This window comes from Boleophthalmus pectinirostris, unplaced genomic scaffold, assembly GCF_026225935.1.
Source record: "Boleophthalmus pectinirostris isolate CB_2022bp ecotype Guang Dong unplaced genomic scaffold, ASM2622593v1 HiC_scaffold_7, whole genome shotgun sequence".
Classification (NCBI taxonomy): Eukaryota; Metazoa; Chordata; class Actinopteri; order Gobiiformes; family Gobiidae; genus Boleophthalmus; species Boleophthalmus pectinirostris.
In genome coordinates, this window is record NW_026571473.1 from 6531983 (window position 1) to 6553500 (window position 21518).

Sequence of the window (21518 nt, forward strand, 5' to 3'; positions counted from 1 at the left end):
ACGACCAAATCAGGACTAAATCGGGGACTAAATCAGGACTAAACCAGGACTAAATAATAAATAAACCAGGACTAAATCAGGACTAAACCAGAACTAAATCAGGACTAAACCAAGACTAAACCAGGACTAAATAATAAATAAACCAGGACTAAACCAGGACTAAATGACAAATAAACCAGGATTAAACCAGAACTGAACCATGACTAAATTAGAATTAAACCAGAACTAAATCAGACCTAAACCAGGACTAAACCAAAACTAAACCAGGACTGAACTTGTCCTAAATCAGGACTAAACTAGACTAAACTAGAACTAAACCATAAAGAAACAAAGACTAAACCAGGACTAAATCAAACCTAAACCAGGATAAACCAGCATTAAACTGGACTAAACCAGACTAGACCAGGACTAAATTAAGAGCATATATATCAGAATTAATCTAGCACTACACCAGGACTATGATCATAACCCAGGTCTAAACCAAAACTATGAATATTCCAGAATAATTAAACCAGTACTAAAACTGTATAAATGGGTCCAAACCAGGAGTATTTTTTCAAGACTAAACGGTCTCTAATCAGGACTAAACCATGTTGGGTAGATCAAGGGTTTCAGACGCCATGTTCAGCTCTTTTCACCATTCAACGATATAGACTAATATTTCTTTTGAGTTCTTAATTACTACGGCAACAGTGCTAATTTTGTTATCACTTTGAAACCCATGGATATCACAGGCCTTTAGATCCAGGGATAAACTGAGACCAAATCCGGATTAAAACCCAATCGCTGGTGTAAGGGATTCTCCAACGTATTAAAAAAGGAAATTAGTTCAGTTATTATGATTTATCTGCTCAACTCAGTCCAAATTTATAATGAGTTCTGTTGAATCAATTAGAACTGTAACTTTCCGGTTGGGGTCTGTCACCTGGAATGTTCCACAGTGTGACATTAAACAGCTCTAACTTTCATTTATTCAATTACAAGTGGTTTTATAGCTCAAAATACAAAGAAAAACAGGAATTCTGATTGTGAGCAGGGGTGCCTCTCCACAGATCTTACCTGTAGCTCGATCTGGTTTGGTCTTAAAAGCGTTTGATGAAGCCTCTACCAGAAAAACTACACAATAGAGATGTAATAATATAATATCCAACACTCTCGATACGATATTCTCACGATATCATCTCACGGTACGATATTTATTGTGATATTTTGTGGAGGCAAAAAAAAAAAAAAAAAGGACTTATTCCAGGACGAAAGCAGAACTAAACCAGGATTATTCTCCAGCATTAAACTGTGACTAAATTATAACTAAAACAGGACTCAACCAGAATTAAACTAGGACTAAACCAGGACTAAATAAGACCTAAACCTTGACTAAACCAGATCTAAACCAGAACTAAACCATGACTAAATCAGGACTAAATCAGACCTGAACAGGACTAAATTATAACTAAACCAGAACTAAACCAGGACTAATTCAGAACTAAACCAGGACTAAATCAGGACTAAATTATAAATAAACCGGGACTAAACTAGGACTAAACCATGACTGATTCAGAACTAAACCAGGACTAAACCAGGACTAAATGATAACCAAACTAGGACTAAGCCATGACTGATTCAGAACTAAACCAGGACTAAACCAGGAATAAATGATAACCAAACTAGGAATAAACCATGACTAATTCAGAACTAAACCAGGACTAAATCAGGACTAAATTATAACTAAATCAGACCTAAACCAGGACTAAGTTATAGCTAAGCCAGGACTAAACCTGGCAAAAAAAAAAAAAAAAAAAGTGAGTTTGCTACTTTTCTCTCATCACAATCCAAATAATTAAGACTTAAACGTGCTTCATAACAGTTATTTCAACATGTGGATTGAACTGAAACAGAGCAAAGGATCATGGTCTATGTAGTTTTTAGCTGTTGCTACACCAAAACAATGAATTTAAGCAGACACACTTGAGATTGGATATATTGTGACGGTCCACGATAATTATCTTGAGACTTTTGACGACACGATATCACGATATTTCGATTATTGTTACATCCTTACTACACGATGCACCTTTAAACCTGTTATTACCTCATGTAAAATATAAAGATGGACTATACGCTTTCTCAAACACGCTGTTACATCACACTAAATCACCAGAGTGTGAGGTCACCGGAGAGGTCAGAGTTCAAAACAAGGTCAAGACCCTAAAACGTCTCAAATGTGGCAGCAGTTAAAGCAGTTAAAACCCGCTGAAGGACGTTATACCGTGTTTAGAAGTGTTAAATGAAGTTAGCAGAACGGCTGTACATGTGACCTTTGAGCCCCTCACTCTGCACAGGAAACAGGCTCCTGCTGCAGTCTGCTTTAACACACACAATATGGCCCTGGGCTGGAACTTTCTCAAACATTTGGACCAATTAAACAGAAAATATGCATTATCTGTCTACTCGAGTATCACTAAAAAGGAATTAAAACATATTTACCCTGCAAATTACTCTGTCTGGTCAAGATTGGAAACTTATATCATCTTATTCATCTTGTTTTTAGATAGTTTTTATCTACTTACTAGACCAGAGATGACTTAATTCTAGTCTAGAGGTAGTTTATTTTAAGATAAATTGTCAAGTAAAATGATTTTGCTGCATAGACAGACAATTTCACTACTTTTAAGTCATTTTCTGATAGATTTGTGTTTATATTTTAAGTTTTGGCCAAACTTTTTGCAGTGTAGGAAGATAAAGGGCCTAATCTAATATAATACAGATTTGAAAAGGTTGTTTAACAGCTGGAATGCTCCATAGTATAGCATAAACTTAATAATCTTCAGCAATACAAGAAGACAAAGTTGCTGATCAGAAGAGGCGAATCTGCTCACAGTAAGAATATGTTTTTCAAGGTGTTTTTTATCTTAAATACTTGTTACAGAAGAAAAGTAAAACAGGTAGACAAGCAGACCACCAGAAAAGTTACACGATGCAACATCAAAGCAACGTTTTCTCGATGTTTTTACCCATTAATAATATATGATAATTTACTTAAATTCAAATGGGGTATGGTTCCTTTTGGGGTTAACTGTAAATATCTATCAAATGAAGCTCATGGCTAATGAAAAAACAGCAGTTCTACCTCAGAGCAGTACAATTTCTGATGTTCAAAATCAAAAGTACGTATTTTTAAATGCTGGAAAACTCTTGGCCTCTCAGCCTCTGCGCTAACTGTAATAGATGTGATTCAGGAGAAAAGGCAGGATCTACCCAGGCAATTTTGACTCATGTTTTGAGCGAAATCAGAGGACGTGATGAGGGACATCTTAAAGAGGATCTGGAAGGGGAGAGGAGGAGAAAAAGGAGATAGATAGGAAGGATAGAAGGGGGGGAGAGAGGAGGAGAGGAGGGCTAGAGGAGAGGGAGGAAAGATGGGGAGATTAGAGGGAAAGATGAGAGTAATAGAGAGAGAAAGGGAGAATAGGAGATGACACAGGGAGAGGAGGAAGAGCAGGGGGATGAGAGGGGTAAGATCTTTGGGGGGACCTGGGGGACAGAGGGGGCTGATCTGAACCAAAAAGAGAGTGAGGAATGCATTCCACATCTGCTGGTGTGATTACCACCACAGACTCTGATCTAGCCTCCATTTGTTGTTCTGAGCGCTGGACTCTTGTGTACAGACAACAAAAGCTTCAGTATATCTAACTCACTACAACTATGGGCGCCGTTTGGAGGACTTTGACCACTCAAAATCACTGATTTTGAATTATCAACTGACCTAAGAGGTCCTAATTTCTCATCACTCTGAGGCCCATATAAGTTAAAACAAGATTTCATACAGACCCTGGGATCTTAACAGGGGAATTGTCCCAATGTGACGTGAAATAACCCAAACCATTTGAAGTCCCCAAAAGGTCAAATGCAGCACAGGTGGAGCAGCATTTAAGCGTTTCTGCATGCTGTCCCCGTGTCTGTGCAGATTTCCTCCTGTACATGTAACAGGTATATTAGGCATTAGGCTCTCTTCTGGGGCCAGAGATCCACTGAAAAAAAATCTCTCAAAGTGAGGCTTTCCTGTTTAAATAAAGAATGAAATAAATGTAAAGAGAAACTGAGCATAATACACACACACGTCACTTCAGAAGTGTCTGCTGTCTCTTATAGTGGGACAGTCGTGTTCCTAAAAAAGAACAGGGAAGCTCCATTTGAGCACACTATAATAATAAACAAGTATAAAATGTTTCCTGGACTTGAAAGTCCAAGAATCGTAAAACTGTTGTGTAGGCCGTTCTCACTTCTGTGTTGTGCAATGTCTCATTCACTTGTAGAAGTTTGTGGTTCGAGGGATTTCAGGGAACTGATCCAAAGGGAAGAAGAGAAGGAGGAGGAAGAAGAAAAGGAAGAAGAGGAGGAGGAGGAAGAGGAGGAGAGGGTTATAAAGGGGCAGTGCAGGGGTACATTGAGAGGGGGGAGAGGAGGAGAGACAGGGGGTATATAACAGCTCAGGGGCACTTTCTGGAGGAAGCTGCTGTCTGGACTGAACATGCTGCACGTTCTGCTCCTGGTCTGGGCTCTGAGCGTCCCTCAACGTGGGGTCCTGGGACAGAGAGGTGAGAGACACAACAATTTGAACTTTTTATTACATTTGTATTCAAACATTGAAATGATGATTTGAAGGTGTGTTTTTTAGTTTAAGTCATGTTATTTTAGCAGTGATGTTCAGGCTGACTTTAAACCATGTTTGCTTTGGTAGTTTATTTTTTTAATTTACATTTTGTTGAGATACTTGAGGGGCTTCACCTCGTTTTTGTTTATTAATTTATTGTTGTAGTTTTTTTTATCTGAAAAATTATTTTGGAGGATCTGTGAAATGTCTGACACAAATATATTTAACTGGCTAAGTGTGTAATGTAATGTAATGAAGAAACAGTTTTGACCTGTAAACCCAGTCTTAGTGATTTACCGCATTTTAGAGTTTTTGAGTGTCCTGAAAAGTGCTATAGAAATAGAAAGTATTATTATGTACTAATTCTGATATAGGTATTGAAATGCAGCTTTAATTTTTGCATTGATTTTTAGTCAGTCCTACCATGAAGTATGTGTTTCATCACTGGATCCTGACATGACTAGTTATGCGACTATGCCAATCTACCAACTATTTTCCTCAGTCCAGAACAGCTGTGAAAGCCCTACAGAAGTGAGGATGTGATTTACGTGTGCATCTTGTCATGTGCTTTAGAGACCATGAGGTAAACACCAGCAGCATAATGACAGAAACACATTTCCTGAAAAACGCCAACAGCAGAAGGGGGAGAGGAGAGAGCATATGCAATATATGAAAGAGAGAGAGAAGAGAAGGGAAGACAGAGGTAAGGGCAAGGTGAGAGAGCATGGGACAAAGGGGGAGAGACGGATGAGTAGAGAGATATGAGAAAAGGAGGAGAGACTGTGAGAGCAACAGAGTGAGGAGATTGGAGAGAGAGAGGAAGAAAGGGAGAGAGAAGAGGTGTGAAGGGGGTGAGAAGGTAGGAGAGGAGAAACTTGGCCGAGGAGCAGTGGGCTTTGATGGTTTTGTACCCCCAGTGAGAACATTCATACCTGGATTCACTTGGACACTTTCTGACTCTTGGCTGTTCAAATTCATCCAACTAAAGCAGCAAAGTATTCATGGGAAGTTATTTTTAAGCTCAAGAACTTTCAACTGGTAGTCAGTCTCTATTCTGAATCTGCAGAGAGGAAGTACATTTGCACTGAAAGATTAACGGGCCCATATTATGCTATTTTCTGATCTGTTCTTCTGTTCTGTTCTGATCACAAACATACCTGTAGTTGTGTTTTCTCTCATTCACACGTGCATATTTAGGCTGTGTTCTTTTCTCAAATGGAAAACACACTTTGGAGATGTAGACAGACTAATAAACCGGGGTTACTCAAACATGTGTGAGTGAAACAAAACACAACTCCAGGTCTGTTTTTGATATGGCTAAAAGATCACCACAGTTAATTTTGTGAAATATAGGACCTTTAAAGCATGCAAAAAAAATAAAAAATAAATAAAAAATAAAGGGCTTTTATTATTATTATTATTATTTTTTAGTTGTAAATATAGTTTTAACCCCTGGTTAGTGTGTGTGAGTGAATGTATTGTGCAGTAGTGGTAGTGTAGAATGAGTGTGTGGGTGTGTAGTAAAGGCCTTTGCTTTGACCGAGCACCTCCTCACCTCAGATCATGTTCAATAAACTGACTCCCACTCTCATTCATTTACTACTATACTCGTATATATGGTCTTACTCTGGGGCCCTATAGGCACAGAGGGGCCCGAGTGAAGACAGAGGAGCAGAAACAGACTCCAAACCGCAGTTTACAGAAAGCTGCTCCTTCACACAGAGCTGAGATTCTGCAAAAACTACAAGGATCATAAATGTGACTTCTGTATGAATGCACTATAGAAAGGATCATTGAAGGGCTATGTAACTGTGCAGGGAGAGGGAGAGTCTGCTCCCAGCCTGTCTCCATGGAGATATTATTGTTTAGGCTGGAATGTTTCACAGTATTATTCACGCTGGCGCCACCTAGTGCCTCCGCTCAATTTCATTTCTCTCCAGCGACTAGGTCAGGAATCAGAAAACACTAGACGCTTTGTAAGAATCCCGGAAGTTGTAGACCGCGCACCAGCCAATCAGTGAAGAGCTGTGAAGCCATGACATGAAACTCAAGCGCCTGTCTGGTCCCTTTTGTGGTGCAATGCAACAGTAAACAAAGCAGTCGAGGTGGATGTAGATGAAGACATACATTCTGTGTTGGCAACGATTCCTGAGATCGAGGATTTAACATCGGAACAAAGAGAATGTTTGGTGAATTTTATCAAGGGGAAAGACGTTATTGCCCTTCTTCCTACGGGATTTGGCGCATTACATACGTCACGACCAAATAGCAGAGTTTAGTTAAATTTTAAAAAAGTACCCGCCTACTATTGAGTGAATGAATCCAAAGACAGTTTCCATGAAGTGAAACCGGCAGAAGAATCAGGCTAACACAGTATGGCATTAAACCTCTCTCTTTCAGTGTATATAAATAAGCAGGTGGCAAGCCCCTGACAATAAAAATGCATGTAACTGAATAAATGCAAGATATAAATTGGAATTATGATGGAATTGGGATCTTTGTAGCTATAGCTAGATCTATACAAGTTAAGTGCCTATACTTAAGACGGTTAAAGTAAATTTAATTGTCCCTGTCAAATAATTTGTCTTTGCATGAGACCCAGTCTTCCGTGGGGCTACACAGTTACAGTTGTTCAGTTACAGCATTAGCTCACTGATATAATGACGTATTTTTCAGATGGAGAAATTATTAATCAGATCAAAATGACAAACCTGGCACTGACTGAGATCAAGGAGCTGCTAAAAGAACAGGTAAGTGCAACACACTGTGTAAAGAAGTCGACTAAGGAAATGTGATGTCACCCATAGCTTTCGGCTCCAATCAAATAAAGCTCATCAAGGCTAGCAGTTACAGGAGTGAATCTGGAGCCAAGTTACTTATTAAGAAGAGGTATTTTTTTTACAGACAAAATAGTGATAAAAACACCAGGATCATATAGAGAGGGCTAATATGAACATTTTAAGACCAAAATGACGACAGCAGCAGTTACAGAGAGAGGGGCGACAAGAATCAATGGAGCTGGAACTGAAGTTGAATTAATTAGATGAAGTAAAGTTCAATGTGCCAGTTTTCATTTGTAATTATGAAAACATAATGAATCTGATTCTTATATTTCAGATAAAAGAAATCGTTTTCCTGAAGAACACTGTGATGGAGTGTGAAGCATGTGGTGAGTTTGGCCATATTTTTGAATATCTATATTTAAAGGTCCAACTTTGCTAAACATAAAATGTTACGCTATCCTAAGTAACATTTCTTTGTGTGAGGAATGGGAGGTCACCAGCCGCGCCCGTCCTGTGATCCTAACCCCTGTCACCCCGGGGTGCAGTGTAAAGAGACAGTGGACGGGATCAAGTGTGGGCCCTGTCCTGAGGGCACGGAGGGCAATGGCACCCACTGCACTGACATCGATGAGGTACACACACTTTAGATATTACACAGAATATGGTCTTTAGGTTCTAAATGTTACTTAGTTTTATTGGTAAATGTGTGGCCAAACGTCCCTGTCAAACCCTGATCTCATCAAAGTTAAGCAGGACTAGGCAGGGTTAGTACTTGGATGGGCCAAAACTGTTGTGTCTTAGACAAGACACTTCACCCATATTGCCTGGCATAAATGTAATGAGTGTTGTGTATGCGTGAGTGTTGGTCTGATTGTCAGGTTGGCAGCGTTGCTTCCATCATTCTGCCCCAGAGCAGCTGCGACCACAATAGTAACCTAGAGTATAGAGCTTTCAGGCTTTGTTAGATCTATAAAGCACATTCCAAGTATATGTCCAAGTACATGGTCTAATATGTGGATGTGATCTAACCTCACTCCCCTGTCCTCCCCTCAGTGCACGGTGATGCCCTGTCACATGGGCGTGCGCTGCATAAACACAGCTCCAGGGTTCCGCTGTGGCTCGTGTCCCGCGGGGTTCACTGGCAAACAGGTGCAGGGGGTGGGTCTGGCCTATGCAAGAGCCAACAAACAGGTCAGTATACAACACAAGTTCATTAATTAATGACCCAACCCTAACACTAACCCACTGTGCTTTGTGCTCAGGTCTGCACTGACATCAATGAGTGTGAGGCTCCAAACAAAGGCGGCTGTGTGGAGAACTCTGTCTGCCTCAACACACCTGTGAGTTTGATATGGTTGAGAAATATCTGATAAATACAAAATATTATAGTAAGTTCCTGTTAAAAGTCAACTAACAATCACAACTGCCCTGTAATCACAAGTGAGTCTTAATCTGCAGTTAGAGGACACATACAAGTGTCTCTCGTTCTCAGTATATGGACAGACCATGCCTCACGTGAAAGCTCAGAACCTCCAGAATTCCCTCTGAGCTGCAGAGGCTGCACTAGCACTGATTCATGATTGGTGCAGGGGCTGGGGTTTAGGTAGTGACCGTTCAGATGAGAGAGAGGTATTCTAGGTTTTATTGATAGGAAGTAACAACACAAAGAAAAGACACAATCTGCTTTTGGATCAGAACATAGGTTTAGAAACAAAGCACTAACACACAGCATCAACAACATCACCAACGTTTTTGTAATTAAGATTAAATCAATGTGTGTATTTGGGGACACAGACAGGTCACACATATGAAATTCTATTCAGAAATAACAATTCAACACTCCCTTTACAAACAGCAAACTATTTCTGACACTTAAAACCAGCTGCTTACTCTGTTGTTAGTTGTTAAAATCTTCTGAAATGCATGGGACTCTTAAATTAGTTTACCAGTTCAAATATGTTCTCACAAATGTTATTGCTCTTGGACGAGTTTAAAAAGTAAACTTGGAGAGGAATCTTATTATTAAAACATAAATCGCAATACTTCTGAGAAAAATCAGAATTCACCACAGACTTTTCCATAAATGTTCAGTGCTCCTGTCTGTCCTTTTCCTTTTGAGCTAAAACTTAAAGGTGCACTGTGGAACATTTCTAGTGGAGGGTCTGCCACCTGCTTGTCTCCATGGAAATGTTACTGCTTTGTCTAGAAAGTTCCACAGTATAGATTAAACTATCTAACACAAGGGAGGCAAGCAGGTTACAACACTACGCTACATTGCAGTTCAGATCTGTGGAGAGTCACCCCTGTTCACAGAAGGAATTACTGTATTTTTGAGCAATAGTAACGCATGAATAAATGTTAGAGGGATGTGTTTAATGTCATACCATGGAACATTCCAGGCAAAGCAATAACATCTCCAGGGAAACAAGCAAGGAGTGGAGCCAGAAAAGATGTGCAGTGCACCTTTAACTACCACATTGATTTCATTGAGTATTTTTTTTAATTCATGAGCTCGACTTAAAAGTTTTAAAATCAAAGTGTCTTATGTGTGTGTGTGTATTTATATGTGTGTGTGTGTGTGTTAGGGCTCGTACAGGTGTGGTCCCTGTATAACTGGATACATCGGGGACCAGAGGAGGGGGTGTAAACCTGAGCGCGCCTGTGGGAACGGCCAACCCAACCCGTGCCACGCCAGTGCAGAGTGTATCGTGCACCGAGAGGGCACCATCGAGTGCCAGGTCAGAATACACATGACTAAACATGATGGATCTCACAGAATTATGCATTTCTATTCAGATTTTTATATGAAATTGCATCTGTATCCTCATATTCAAAGTCAGAATTTCAAATGGAGGATAATAAATATAGTAGATAGTAAATTCACTTGCTGTTCTTAAAGTGTGCATTGCAACACTGGGATTTTACCATTGTGGGACAAAAAAGGTTCTCTTATCTTATTTTATCTAATATCATTTTATTTTTGGTATCAATTCCTGAATTGTACTTTTTTCAGTACCTATTATTATTGTTTTAATCATCATAGACCAAAACAGAACAGAACTACACTGTTCACATTTCTTTTTTAATTAGTATTTCTTTGGAGAAAATATTTAGTTTTTATTGTTAATTTATGGCAACACGGCCATGTCACTTTATGTCCTCTGCCAGCATTGTTTTCTCTCTCTTTACATTTTTCTATAGGGCTTTTCCACAGACACACTCATACACCAGTTTATGACACTAGGAGCAAAGTGGGTTAAGTGTGTTGCCCAAGGACACAACGACACCATTAATCTGTGGGAGCTAAAATTGCACTGCCAACCTGTGGGTCAGTGGATCTGACCACTCAACCAGAGATGTTTCATGTCAAGAGCAGGATTCAAACTGTCAAGATCAGTGGACAAACACTCTACTAACTGAGCTACTGCAGCTGTTTTCAGCTAAACCTCCCAGTATTTCCAATAACATTTTGATGCTGTAGGCTTATCATTTCAGGTCACCATAAGGATTAAGAATGACTGTTTATTGCAGTTTTATTTATTTATTTGTTGCTATCCTCTTCAAAACCACAGGAACTATAAATCTGACAAGTGCGGATAATCCTTTTAATGGTTTAATATTGACTGACTATTCTAGCCCATTGCAGCTGAACATATTTGCAGTCTCAATGGTCCTTTCTAATAGTGTAACTTCACTTGAACACATGTTACTGTGGATGACAGTTCCAAGCCTAAAGTCTCCATCATTTCATAAGCAGCTCTTTGAAATATTGACTTTTGCGCTCTGGTGTGGAGCTGTGTGAGTGTCTGCTGTAGCACTTATCTGTGAGACTGGAACATCAGACCCCTCTTCACTCCATAATCCTGTTTTTTTCAGTTTTTTCTTTCACGCTTCATTTTCTCAGTGTGGGGTGGGCTGGGCTGGGAACGGATACCTCTGTGGTCCTGATATCGACATCGATGGATTCCCCGATGAGAAACTGGCCTGTCCAGAGAAGAACTGCAACAAGGTGAGAGCTCTCTGCTAAAGTAAACTGGAGATAGATTATTTTAAATTATTATTCTTCATGGAGATGTTATTGCATTGCCTGGAATGTTCCACAGTATGGAATTAATGCATGTATCTGTTTTGCATGTTCAATTACAAGTGTTTTTATTGCTCAAAAATACCTCGACACTGTATAAACTATTGAATAAACTGCTTGTTTTCATGAAGACAAACAAGTTAAATGCTATATTCTGAAGCATTCCAAGCAACGTAATAACATCTATATGGAAACAAGCAGGTAACGGATTTTGGGAAGTCAAAAGCTATTTGCAAGTAATGTTATGTATTGGATGCAGTAGGGTGCAAAGAAAATGTATTAAATGGAATATTTATGGTCTTTCCAGGACAACTGTCTGACGGTGCCAAACTCTGGACAAGAGGACGCAGACAGAGACGGGATCGGAGACGCCTGTGATGAGGACGCAGATGGAGATGGAATCCTCAACACACAGGTACAACCACAGAGGCATGGATTTCCATGCCTAAAATGTTCCAATGTATGGCTTTGACTTTAAATATTACTCAGTCAGGCTTTTAGTAAACTTTTTGGCTGACCTACCAACCTCTGCACTTTCAGGGGTACAAGAGATGAAATTTCATTGTAAATCTATTCTCTATATGCAGGATAACTGTGTGCTGGTACCAAACGTGGACCAGAGGAACATTGATGAGGACGACTTTGGAGACGCCTGTGACAACTGTCGTGCCATCAAGAACAACGATCAGAAGGACACAGATGTGGACAAGTATGGAGACGAGTGTGACGAGGACATCGACGGAGACGGTCTGTGCATCATAAAGTCTATTCTATGATTTATATATCATATATCAAATGTGTCATGATGTTTCACTTCTGTTTTCAACTTCAGGAATCCCTAATCACCTGGACAACTGCAAAAGAGTCCCAAACAAAGACCAGAAGGATCGAGACGGAGACAAAGTGGGAGACGCCTGTGACAGCTGTCCTTATGTCCCTAACCCTGAACAGGTCAAAAAACTGCTGACCAACATTAATAAGAGAGATGGAGAGTATTGTAGCACATGCTGAGTTCTACACATTATCAGTCTCTGGCTCACTGAAAGCTAAAAACAAAACAAAAGGTTAACACATGATAAGATCATAATAGGTACAGAGGTGTGATGATGTACATGAGAAATGTTCATGCTCTCTCTGTATCTGGATTTTAGATGTGTCACTTTCTTTTAAACATCTTTTTTACAGGACTGTGTAGTACCTCACACTTAACCCGATCTTTGTCTTTTAGACTGATGCTGACAATGACTTGATAGGAGACCCTTGTGACACAAACAAGGACAGGTACAGTACATCTGATCTACACTGACTTACATATACTATTTTGTACTCACTGAATCCTGTGTGCTCTCTACAGTGATGGAGATGGGCACCAGGACTCCAATGATAACTGCCCCGCAGTGATAAACAGCTCCCAGTTGGACACAGATAAAGACGGAAAAGGAGACGAGTGTGACGATGATGATGATAATGACGGCATCCCCGATCTCCTGCATCCAGGACCAGACAACTGCAGACTGGTGCCCAACCCTCTACAGGAGGACACAGACGGTATGGCCCTGAACACATAGCATTTCAATATTGATCTTGGGTTCTCATGGGCTTCAACTTGCTCTCATATGTCTAGATGGGTTGTCTGTGGGTTCTAGATCTTGACAAGTAAGTAAAAAATATTCAACCTCTGATCCTGTCCCTTGTTTTTAGGTGATGGAGTGGGGAATGTGTGTGAGAAGGACTTTGATAATGACACCATCATAGACATAGTGGACGCGTGCCCAGAGAATGCAGAGGTCACTCTCACAGACTTCAGAGAATATCAGACCGTGGTACTGGACCCAGAGGGAGACGCTCAGATAGACCCCAACTGGGTCGTACTCAACCAGGTACTGCATAAGATACTTAAGGTTCAGCCATTTAAAAACGTTACATTTAAACTATAGTCTAAAACGTATCTGTTGTTTTATACAGGGAAGAGAGATTGTACAGACGATGAACAGTGATCCTGGATTGGCTGTTGGTAAGGGGAATTTCATTTTCCAACATTTTGTATCAAGTATAATTTGTTAGCTAAAACCATAACATTGTCAGCTCTTTTACTCAAGGATTCCCAATGGTTCAATGACATATCATATTAGGTTACATTCAGGGGGTGTAGGAGTTTTCCCCCAGAATTGCTTAAAAATTTAAAAATATTTTTTACTGTTTTCTGTTAACTTTCAACAGTGTCCATTTGGCTAAAGTGTCAAGAAACTCTAGTAGCTTTTGTATCACAACATTCCGAGATAGTATCAAGTCATTTCAGGATTTTTTTTGTTATTGCACATGTGAAACTTTGTTGTTCTCATTAATGACTGTGCCCATTAACTCAATAATACTTCCTTTGGTTGCTTTAAATAAAATATGGTTAATATGAAAGGCCACATCATTGGTGCTTTTAAGGCTGCATTTGCATTGCACACGCACACATTACTTCAAATGTGGGATCCACCAGTGACCAGTTAAACGGGAACTTCACCGGACTAAACCAGGATCAAACCAGGACTAAACACTGATATTTCTGAGTGTTCCTCCTCTCCTCTTGTGTCCAGGTTACACAGCGTTCAGTGGTGTGGACTTTGAAGGCACGTTTCATGTAAATACGGTCACAGACGATGACTACGCCGGGTTTATCTTCGGGTACCAGGACAGCTCCAGTTTCTACGTGGTGATGTGGAAGCAGGTGGAGCAGATCTACTGGCAGGCCAACCCCTTCAGAGCTGTGGCCGAACCAGGAATCCAACTCAAGGTAAAACATCATAGAGATACTCAGATTTTCTACTATTCAAATATTTTATTAAAAGGTATTATTATTAGAGCATCCCACTTGATTCGAGTTTGGATAGGTCTACTTTCAGTGCTGCTCTTCTCCATCAACCTAAAACACAAAGGTCTAGTTCTATCACTTGTATGAGTGTTTACATAACCTGATATTGGCAAAGCCCCCTCCTTGAACCGTCACCTTATCGTGGTGGAGGGGTTTGAGTGCCCAAATGATCCCGGGAGCTATGTTGTCGGGGGCTTCATGCCCCTCGTAGGGTCACCCAAGGCAAACAGGTCCGGGGAGACGGGTCAGACGAAGAACGGTTCAGAAGCCCCTTATGATGAGTGCAACACAGAGGCCAGTTACGTCGCCCGGATTGGCGTCACTGGGGCCTCACCCTGGAGCCAGGCCTGGGGTGGGTGCTCGTCAGCGAGCGCCTGGTGGCCGGGCCTTCCCCCACGGGGCCCGGCCGGGCTTAGCCCAAAGGAGTGACGTGGGGCCGTCCTCATGTGGGCCCACCACCCGCGGGAGGATCCATATGGGGCCGGTGCAGAGAGATCTGGGCGGCAGTCGACGGCGGGGGCCTCGACGACCGGATCTCCGGACATGGAGACTAGCTCTGGGGACATGGAATGTCACCTCGCTGGGGGGGAAGGAGCCTGAGCTTGTGCGGGAGGTTGAGCGTTACCGACTAGATATAGTCGGCCTCACCTCCACGCACAGTTTGGGCTCTGGAACCCAACTCCTTGAGAGGGGCTGGACTCTCCATTTCTCTGGCGTTGGCCGCGGGGAGCGGCGGCGGGCTGGTGTGGGCCTGCTCATTGCCCCACAGCTCAGCTGCTGTGTGTTGGAGTTCACCCCGGTGAACGAGAGGGTCGCGTCCCTGCGCCTTCGGGTCGGGGACAGGTCTCTCACTGTGGTGTCGGCCTACGGGCCGAACAGCAGTGCAGAGTACCCGGCCTTCTTGGAGTCCTTGGGAGGGGTACTAGACAGTGCACCGACCAGGGACTCCGTTGTTCTCCTGGGGGACTTCAACGTCACGTGGGCAACGACAGTGACACTTGGAGAGGGGTGATTGGGAGGAACGGCCTCCCCGATCTGAACCCGAGCTGTGTTTTGTTATTGGACTTCTGTGCTAGTCACAGTTTGTCCATAACAAACACCATGTTCGAGCACAAGGGTGTCCATAAGTGCACGTGGCACCAGGACACTCTAGGCCGGAGGTCGATGATCGACCTTGTAGTCGTGTCATCCGATCTCCGGCCGCGTGTCTTGGACACTCGGGTGAAGAGAGGGGCTGAGCTGTCAACCGATCACCACCTGGTTGTGAGTTGGGTTCGCTGGCGGAGGAGGAAGCCGGAAAGACCTGGCAGGCCCCAAGCGTGTAGTGAGGGTCGGTTGGGAACGTCTGGCGGAGCCCTCTGTCAGAGGGACCTTCAACTCGCACCTCCGGGAGGACTTCTTCCAAAATTCGGGGGGAGGCTGGAGATATGGAGTCCGTGTGGGCTTCATTCTCGGCCTCTATTGTCGATGCGGCTGCTTGGAGCTGTGGGCGTAAGGTGTGTGGTGCCTGTCGCGGCGGCAATCCCCGAACCCGGTGGTGGACACCGGAAGTAAAGGATACAGTCAAGCTGAAGAAGGAGTCCTATCGGGCCTTGCTGGCTCGGGGGACTCCTGAAGCAGCTGACTGGTACCGGCGGGCCAAGCGTGCTGCAGCCCGTGCGGTTGCGGAGGCAAAAACTCTGAGCTAGGAGGAGTTCGGGGAGGCCATGGAGAAGGACTATCGGACGGCCTCAAAGATATTCTGACAAACCGTCCGGCGCCTCAGGAGGGGGAAGAAGTTCTTCGCCAACACTGTTTACAGTGCGGGGGGAGAGCTGCTGACCTCGACTGGGGACATTGTCCGGCGGTGGAAGGAATACTTTGAGGATCTCCTCAATCCCACCTTCATCCCTCCTCGGAAGACGTGACGTCTTCCGAGGAGGAGGCCGAGGCTGGGGACTCGGAGGCGGACTCATCCATCACCCAGGCTGAAGTCACTGAGGTGGTTGGAAAGAATCCGTGTATCATTCGTTCATTCGTTTTTCAATATAAAACCAAAAATAAGAAAACGAAAAAACTACAGTTTCTTCGTTATTTGTCTCCAAAACCAAAATGAAAAAACGGATAACGATTCGTTTTTTCAGTTTTCGATTTTGTGTTTAAATGAAGAATGGAAAAAACGGATAACGGCCGTTTCCCGTTTACGTGACTTCCGTGACTGCGATGCCGAACTTTTGCACCGCGTACGGACTGAACTAGGACTGACCCAGGTCCGAGACCAGACCGAGACCAGAGCGGGACTGAGACCGGGACCAGAGCGGGACCAGAGCGGGACCAGACCGGACTCCGAGCTTTGACTCCGAGCCTCCACGGGGTCCGAGCCTCAGCTTCGAGCTCCGGTCCTGCCGTGGGCTCTGAGCCTCCGGTCTGGTCCCGGTCTGGTCCTGGTCTTGTCTCGATCTCGGTCTCAGGCCCGCTCTGGTCCCGGTCTGGTCCCAGTCTCACCGCATACGGACTGAATCAGGACGGATCCAGGTCCGAGACCAGACCGAGCTGCTCTGGTCCTCCGCGATCAAGAACCGCGGTTGATTCCGAGGTGGTGCAGAGCCTCTGACTGACGCTTTCACCCCAACGAAAACGAACCGAACTAAGAGCTTTTGGTTCAGATGGACCAGGTCCGGGACCAGACCGGGACCAGAGCGCTACTGAGACTCAGTCCCGGTCTCGGTCCCGCTCTGGTCCCGGTTTCAGTCCCGCTCTGGTCCCGGTCTGGTCCCGGTCTCAGTCCCGCTCTGAGTTTTTCCATTCTTCATTTAAACACAAAATCGAAAACAGAAAAAACGAATCGTTATCCGTTTTTCATTTTGGTTTTGGAGACAAATAACGAAGAAAACTGTTGTTTTTTCGTTTTCTTATTTTTGGTTTTATATTGAAAAACGAATGAACGAATGATACACGGATTGGAAAGCTCCTTGGTGGCAAGGCTCCGGGGTTGGATGAGATCCGTCCTGAGTACCTTAAGTCTCTGGATGTTGTGGGGCTGTCTTGGCTGACACGCCTCTTCAACATCGCGTGGCGGTCAGGAACAGTACCTCTGGACTGGCAAACCGGGGTGGTGGTCCCTCTGTATAAGAAGGAGGACCGGAGGGTGTGCTCCAACTATAGGGGGATCACACTCCTCAGCCTTCCCGGTAAGGTCTATGCCAGGGTACTGGAGAGGAGAATCCGGCCGATAGTCGAACCTCAGATCCAGGAAGAGCAGTGTGGTTTTCGTCCTGGCCGTGGAACACTGGACCAGCTCTACACTCTCCATCGGTGCTCGAGGGTTCATGGGAGTTTGCCCAACCAGTCCACATGTGCTTTGTGGACTTGGAGAAGGCATTCGACCGTGTCCCTCGTGGTGTCCTGTGGGGGGTGCTCTGGGAGTATGGGGTCCGGGGCCCTTTGCTAAGGGCTGTCCGATCCCTGTATGACCGGAGCAGGAGCTGTGTTCGCATTGCCGGCAGTAAGTCAGACCTGTTCCCGGTGCATGTTGGACTCCGCCAGGGCTCCCCTTTGTCACCGGTTCTGTTCATTGTGTTTATGGACAGAATTTCTAGGCGCAGTCAGGGGCCGGAGGGGGTCCGGTTTGGGGACCACAGGATTTCATCTCTGCTGTTTGCGGATGATGTTGTCTTGTTGGCTTCATCGAACCAGGACCTGCAATGTGCACTGGGGCGGTTTGCAGCTGAGTGTGAAGCGGCTGGGATGAAGATCAGCTCTTCTAAGTCTGAGGCCATGGTTCTCGACCGGAAAAAGGTGGCTTGCCCTCTCCGGGTGGGTGGGGAGTCTTTGCCTCAAGTGGAGGAGTTCAAGTATCTCGGGGTCTTGTTCACGAGTGAGGGAAGGACGGAACGTGAGATTGACAGGCGGATCGGTGCAGCTTCGGCAGTGATGCGGTCGCTGTATCGGACCATTGTGGTGAAGAGAGAGCTGAGCCGAAAGGCGAAGCTCTCGATTTACCGGTCAGTCTTCGTTCCTACTCTCACCTATGGTCATGAGCTCTGGGTAGTGACCGAAAAGACGAGATCGCGGATACAAGCGCTTGAAATGGGTTTCCTCTGCAGGGTGGCTGGGCGCTCCCTTAGAGATAGGGTGAGGAGCTCAGTCACACGGGAGGAGCTCGGAGTAGAGCCGCTGCTCCTCCACGTCGAGAGGAGCCAGTTGAGGTGGCTCGGGCATCTGTTCCGGATGTCTCCTGGGCGCCTCCCTCAAGAGGTGTTCTGGGCATGTCCCACCGGGAGGAGGCCCCGGGGAAGACCCAGGACACGCTGGAGGGACTATGTCTCTCGGCTGGCCTGGGAACGCCTCGGGGTCCCCCCGGAGGAGCTGGAGGATGTGTCTGGGGTGAAGGAAGTCTGGGAGTCCCTGCTTAGGCTGCTGCCCCTGCGACCCGGCCCCGGATAAGCGGACGAAAATGGATGGATGGATGGATATTGGCAATATTATAAAGATAACTGCAGATTTATGACTGCCTTAGGTTGAATCCTGAGCTCTAAACTTCATCGACTGTGTTTGGGTTTTCATAAGATTCATAATTTGGTAATATCATATTGTATTACATTTTACAATATTAGATGACATGGAGAAAAATCCCACACACCGTCTTGCTTGCAAATTGTGAGATTTATTCGGACAAATTGTGCAACGTTTTGGCACTAGGCTTTGGTCAGGCAAACAGGTGTTGGCCTAGTGCTGAAACGTTGCACGATTTGTCCGAATAAATCTCACAATTTGCAAGTAAGATGGTGTGCAGGATTTTTCTCCATGTTCTTGAGCTGCTCCCTCTCCTCCAACGCACCCATCTCAAGTAATTGATGTGCGAAGTTCTCTCTACAATATTAGATGACACTATGAACCATCCACAATATTGCAGTAGTATCACACATTGAGGTTAATAAACAAAATACCATTCATTTTCACCTTCTCGTTTCTTGTTGTTGAAAAGGCGGTGAAGTCGAGCACTGGCCCTGGGGAGAACCTGAGGAACGCTCTGTGGCACACGGGAGACACCTCAGACCAGGTCAAACTGCTATGGAAAGACGCTCGCAACGTGGGCTGGAAGGACAAGACCTCATACAAGTGGTTCCTCCAGCACCGACCGGCCGACGGATACATCAGGTGTTCACTTACACATCACTCACTATCAATAAAATCATTCATGGTCGCACTTAGATGTATCAGATTGTAAGTGTTGGCTAATCCTACTGTAGGTGTAGCTGGTTAAATATTTGTCTATAAACTCTTAACATTGTGCCGTCTGTGTGGTTTGCTCACCTCTGTTGTGTATTGTTTCTGTGCTGCTGTGCCCAGGGTGCGTTTCTATGAGGGCACTCAGATGGTGGCAGACACTGGGGTCATTATCGATGCCACGATGAGAGGAGGCCGACTCGGAGTCTTCTGCTTCTCTCAGGAAAACATCATCTGGGCCAACCTCCGGTACCGCTGCAATGGTGAGTACACACAGACACACACACTCACACACACAACACAATATGTAAAAAAACTATTATTATTCTTAAAACTAGGGGAAAAATATTGGAGTATGCCTGAGTTGGAACTGTGACATCAATAGAAATATTCTCCCACTCAACTGTAGTTTGGTAGTTCCATTCCTGCTACTGGCATTGCACACTGTTGTTGTGCTATTGTTCAAAACTGAAAAGTAACAAAAAAGTTGGTGGCAGTTCATTCTCTCATTTTGTCCTTGAGCAAGGCACTCACAACGCCAGAGTAAATGTGATGTGTCTTTGATGGTTATCTGAGATGCTCTTGGCACAGATTGGCAGGCAGTTGTCTGTGATGATTTTTTTTTGGTCAGAATTGCAGCCACATCTCTGCCAATTTGCCCCAGGGCAGCTGTGAGACTAACTTTAGCTTTTTAATGTAGAAAAGTTTGTTACTTAAATATAAATGAGCTTTAATGAACACACGCACAGTTCCTAATGAATAAATACAATGATCTTAAAGTGAGTGGTTTTGCTCGTGAATCCATTTTATAAGAAAAGTGTGTCAATGTTTCGTTAAAATAATCACTAAATATTGTGCTGCAGATACTGAGGCACCTGAAATCTGTGTCTGAGTGTTTTCCCGTTTGTTTGCAGACACTCTCCCTCTGGACTTTGACACGTACAGAGCACAGCAGGTGAGGCTCGCCGTCTGAGACCTGCGACCTGCTCTGATGTGAACAGGGCTGTGGAGGAGACAAGGGTCCAAACGTAATGTCTTAAAATGTAATAATATGTGTGCTGAGAAAAGATTTGAATCAATATATGTCTTATTTGTACAATACGTTATAAGTTGTGTATAAGCTGTTTCTATGTTAAATGCTCTGAACAACAATGTATTTTGTAGAAATTGTTACGTGAATAAATGTGAATTTTGATAAAACATGTTGAAATCCTTATTAACCAGTTTTGTTTTGTTTCAGTCACATGTCATGTTTGAGTAAAACTTTATTATTAGACTGTCGACATCTTCAAAGCTCAAAATGCTCTGTTCCACCCGTAGACCTGTATAAAAGAAGTGGACTAAGCGAGTGTGACGTCACCCATAGCGTTCAGCTCAAATGAGGCTCGAGATGCTCAAAGTTACAGGAGCAAATCTGGAGCCAGACTCTACGTTGAATAGGATTGTTTTAATGGACAAAAAATAATAATTCAGGATCATGTGTTGTAATGGTTAATATGAACATTTTAAGACCAAAATGACGAGACTCACTGCAGCAGTTACAGACAGAGGGACCATAATATTCCAATGTAAGTCAATTGGAGCCAGAGTCAGAAGGAGCCAGAAGAGCCTCCTGCCGAACTTCCTATTTGGCATGTGGCGGCTAGCAAATTAGCTATGTCCATTTATAATAAGGATTTACAGTCTATGGTTCCACCTTGTGATGTCATCAAGCGGTAGTTTTCATGTTAACAGCGACCTGATTCATTTCACCTGATACATTTTGTTCAGTAGAGATTTGCAATTCTAAAGCTAAACTTAACAAAATGATTCCAGTGAAAGAGTACGGAGTTTTAAAATCCAGTGGAGAACTTCCTGTATTAACACATGACATCACAAGGTGGAACAGTTGTTTTCTGTTTGAGAGAAGAACTCAGCCTAAATATGCAGGGT

At 43.7% G+C, this 21518-nt stretch overlaps 1 protein-coding gene across 1 annotated transcript; it reads left to right on the plus strand.

Annotated features, from left to right (window-relative positions):
* The first annotated feature begins 4526 nt into the window (after window positions 1-4526).
* comp (cartilage oligomeric matrix protein) lies at window positions 4527-20786 on the plus strand. Its single transcript, XM_020933382.2, has 19 exons — window positions 4527-4595; window positions 7328-7401; window positions 7769-7820; window positions 7918-8066; window positions 8488-8625; window positions 8697-8774; window positions 10020-10172; window positions 11339-11443; window positions 11826-11933; window positions 12106-12265; window positions 12351-12469; window positions 12747-12799; window positions 12873-13066; window positions 13220-13398; window positions 13484-13532; window positions 14104-14300; window positions 19345-19517; window positions 19710-19849; window positions 20501-20786. The coding sequence occupies exons 1-19, from the start codon at window positions 4529-4531 to the stop codon at window positions 20557-20559; spliced, it is 2247 nt and encodes a 748-aa protein (XP_020789041.1). The 5' UTR covers window positions 4527-4528; the 3' UTR covers window positions 20560-20786.
* The last annotated feature ends 732 nt before the right edge of the window (window positions 20787-21518 follow it).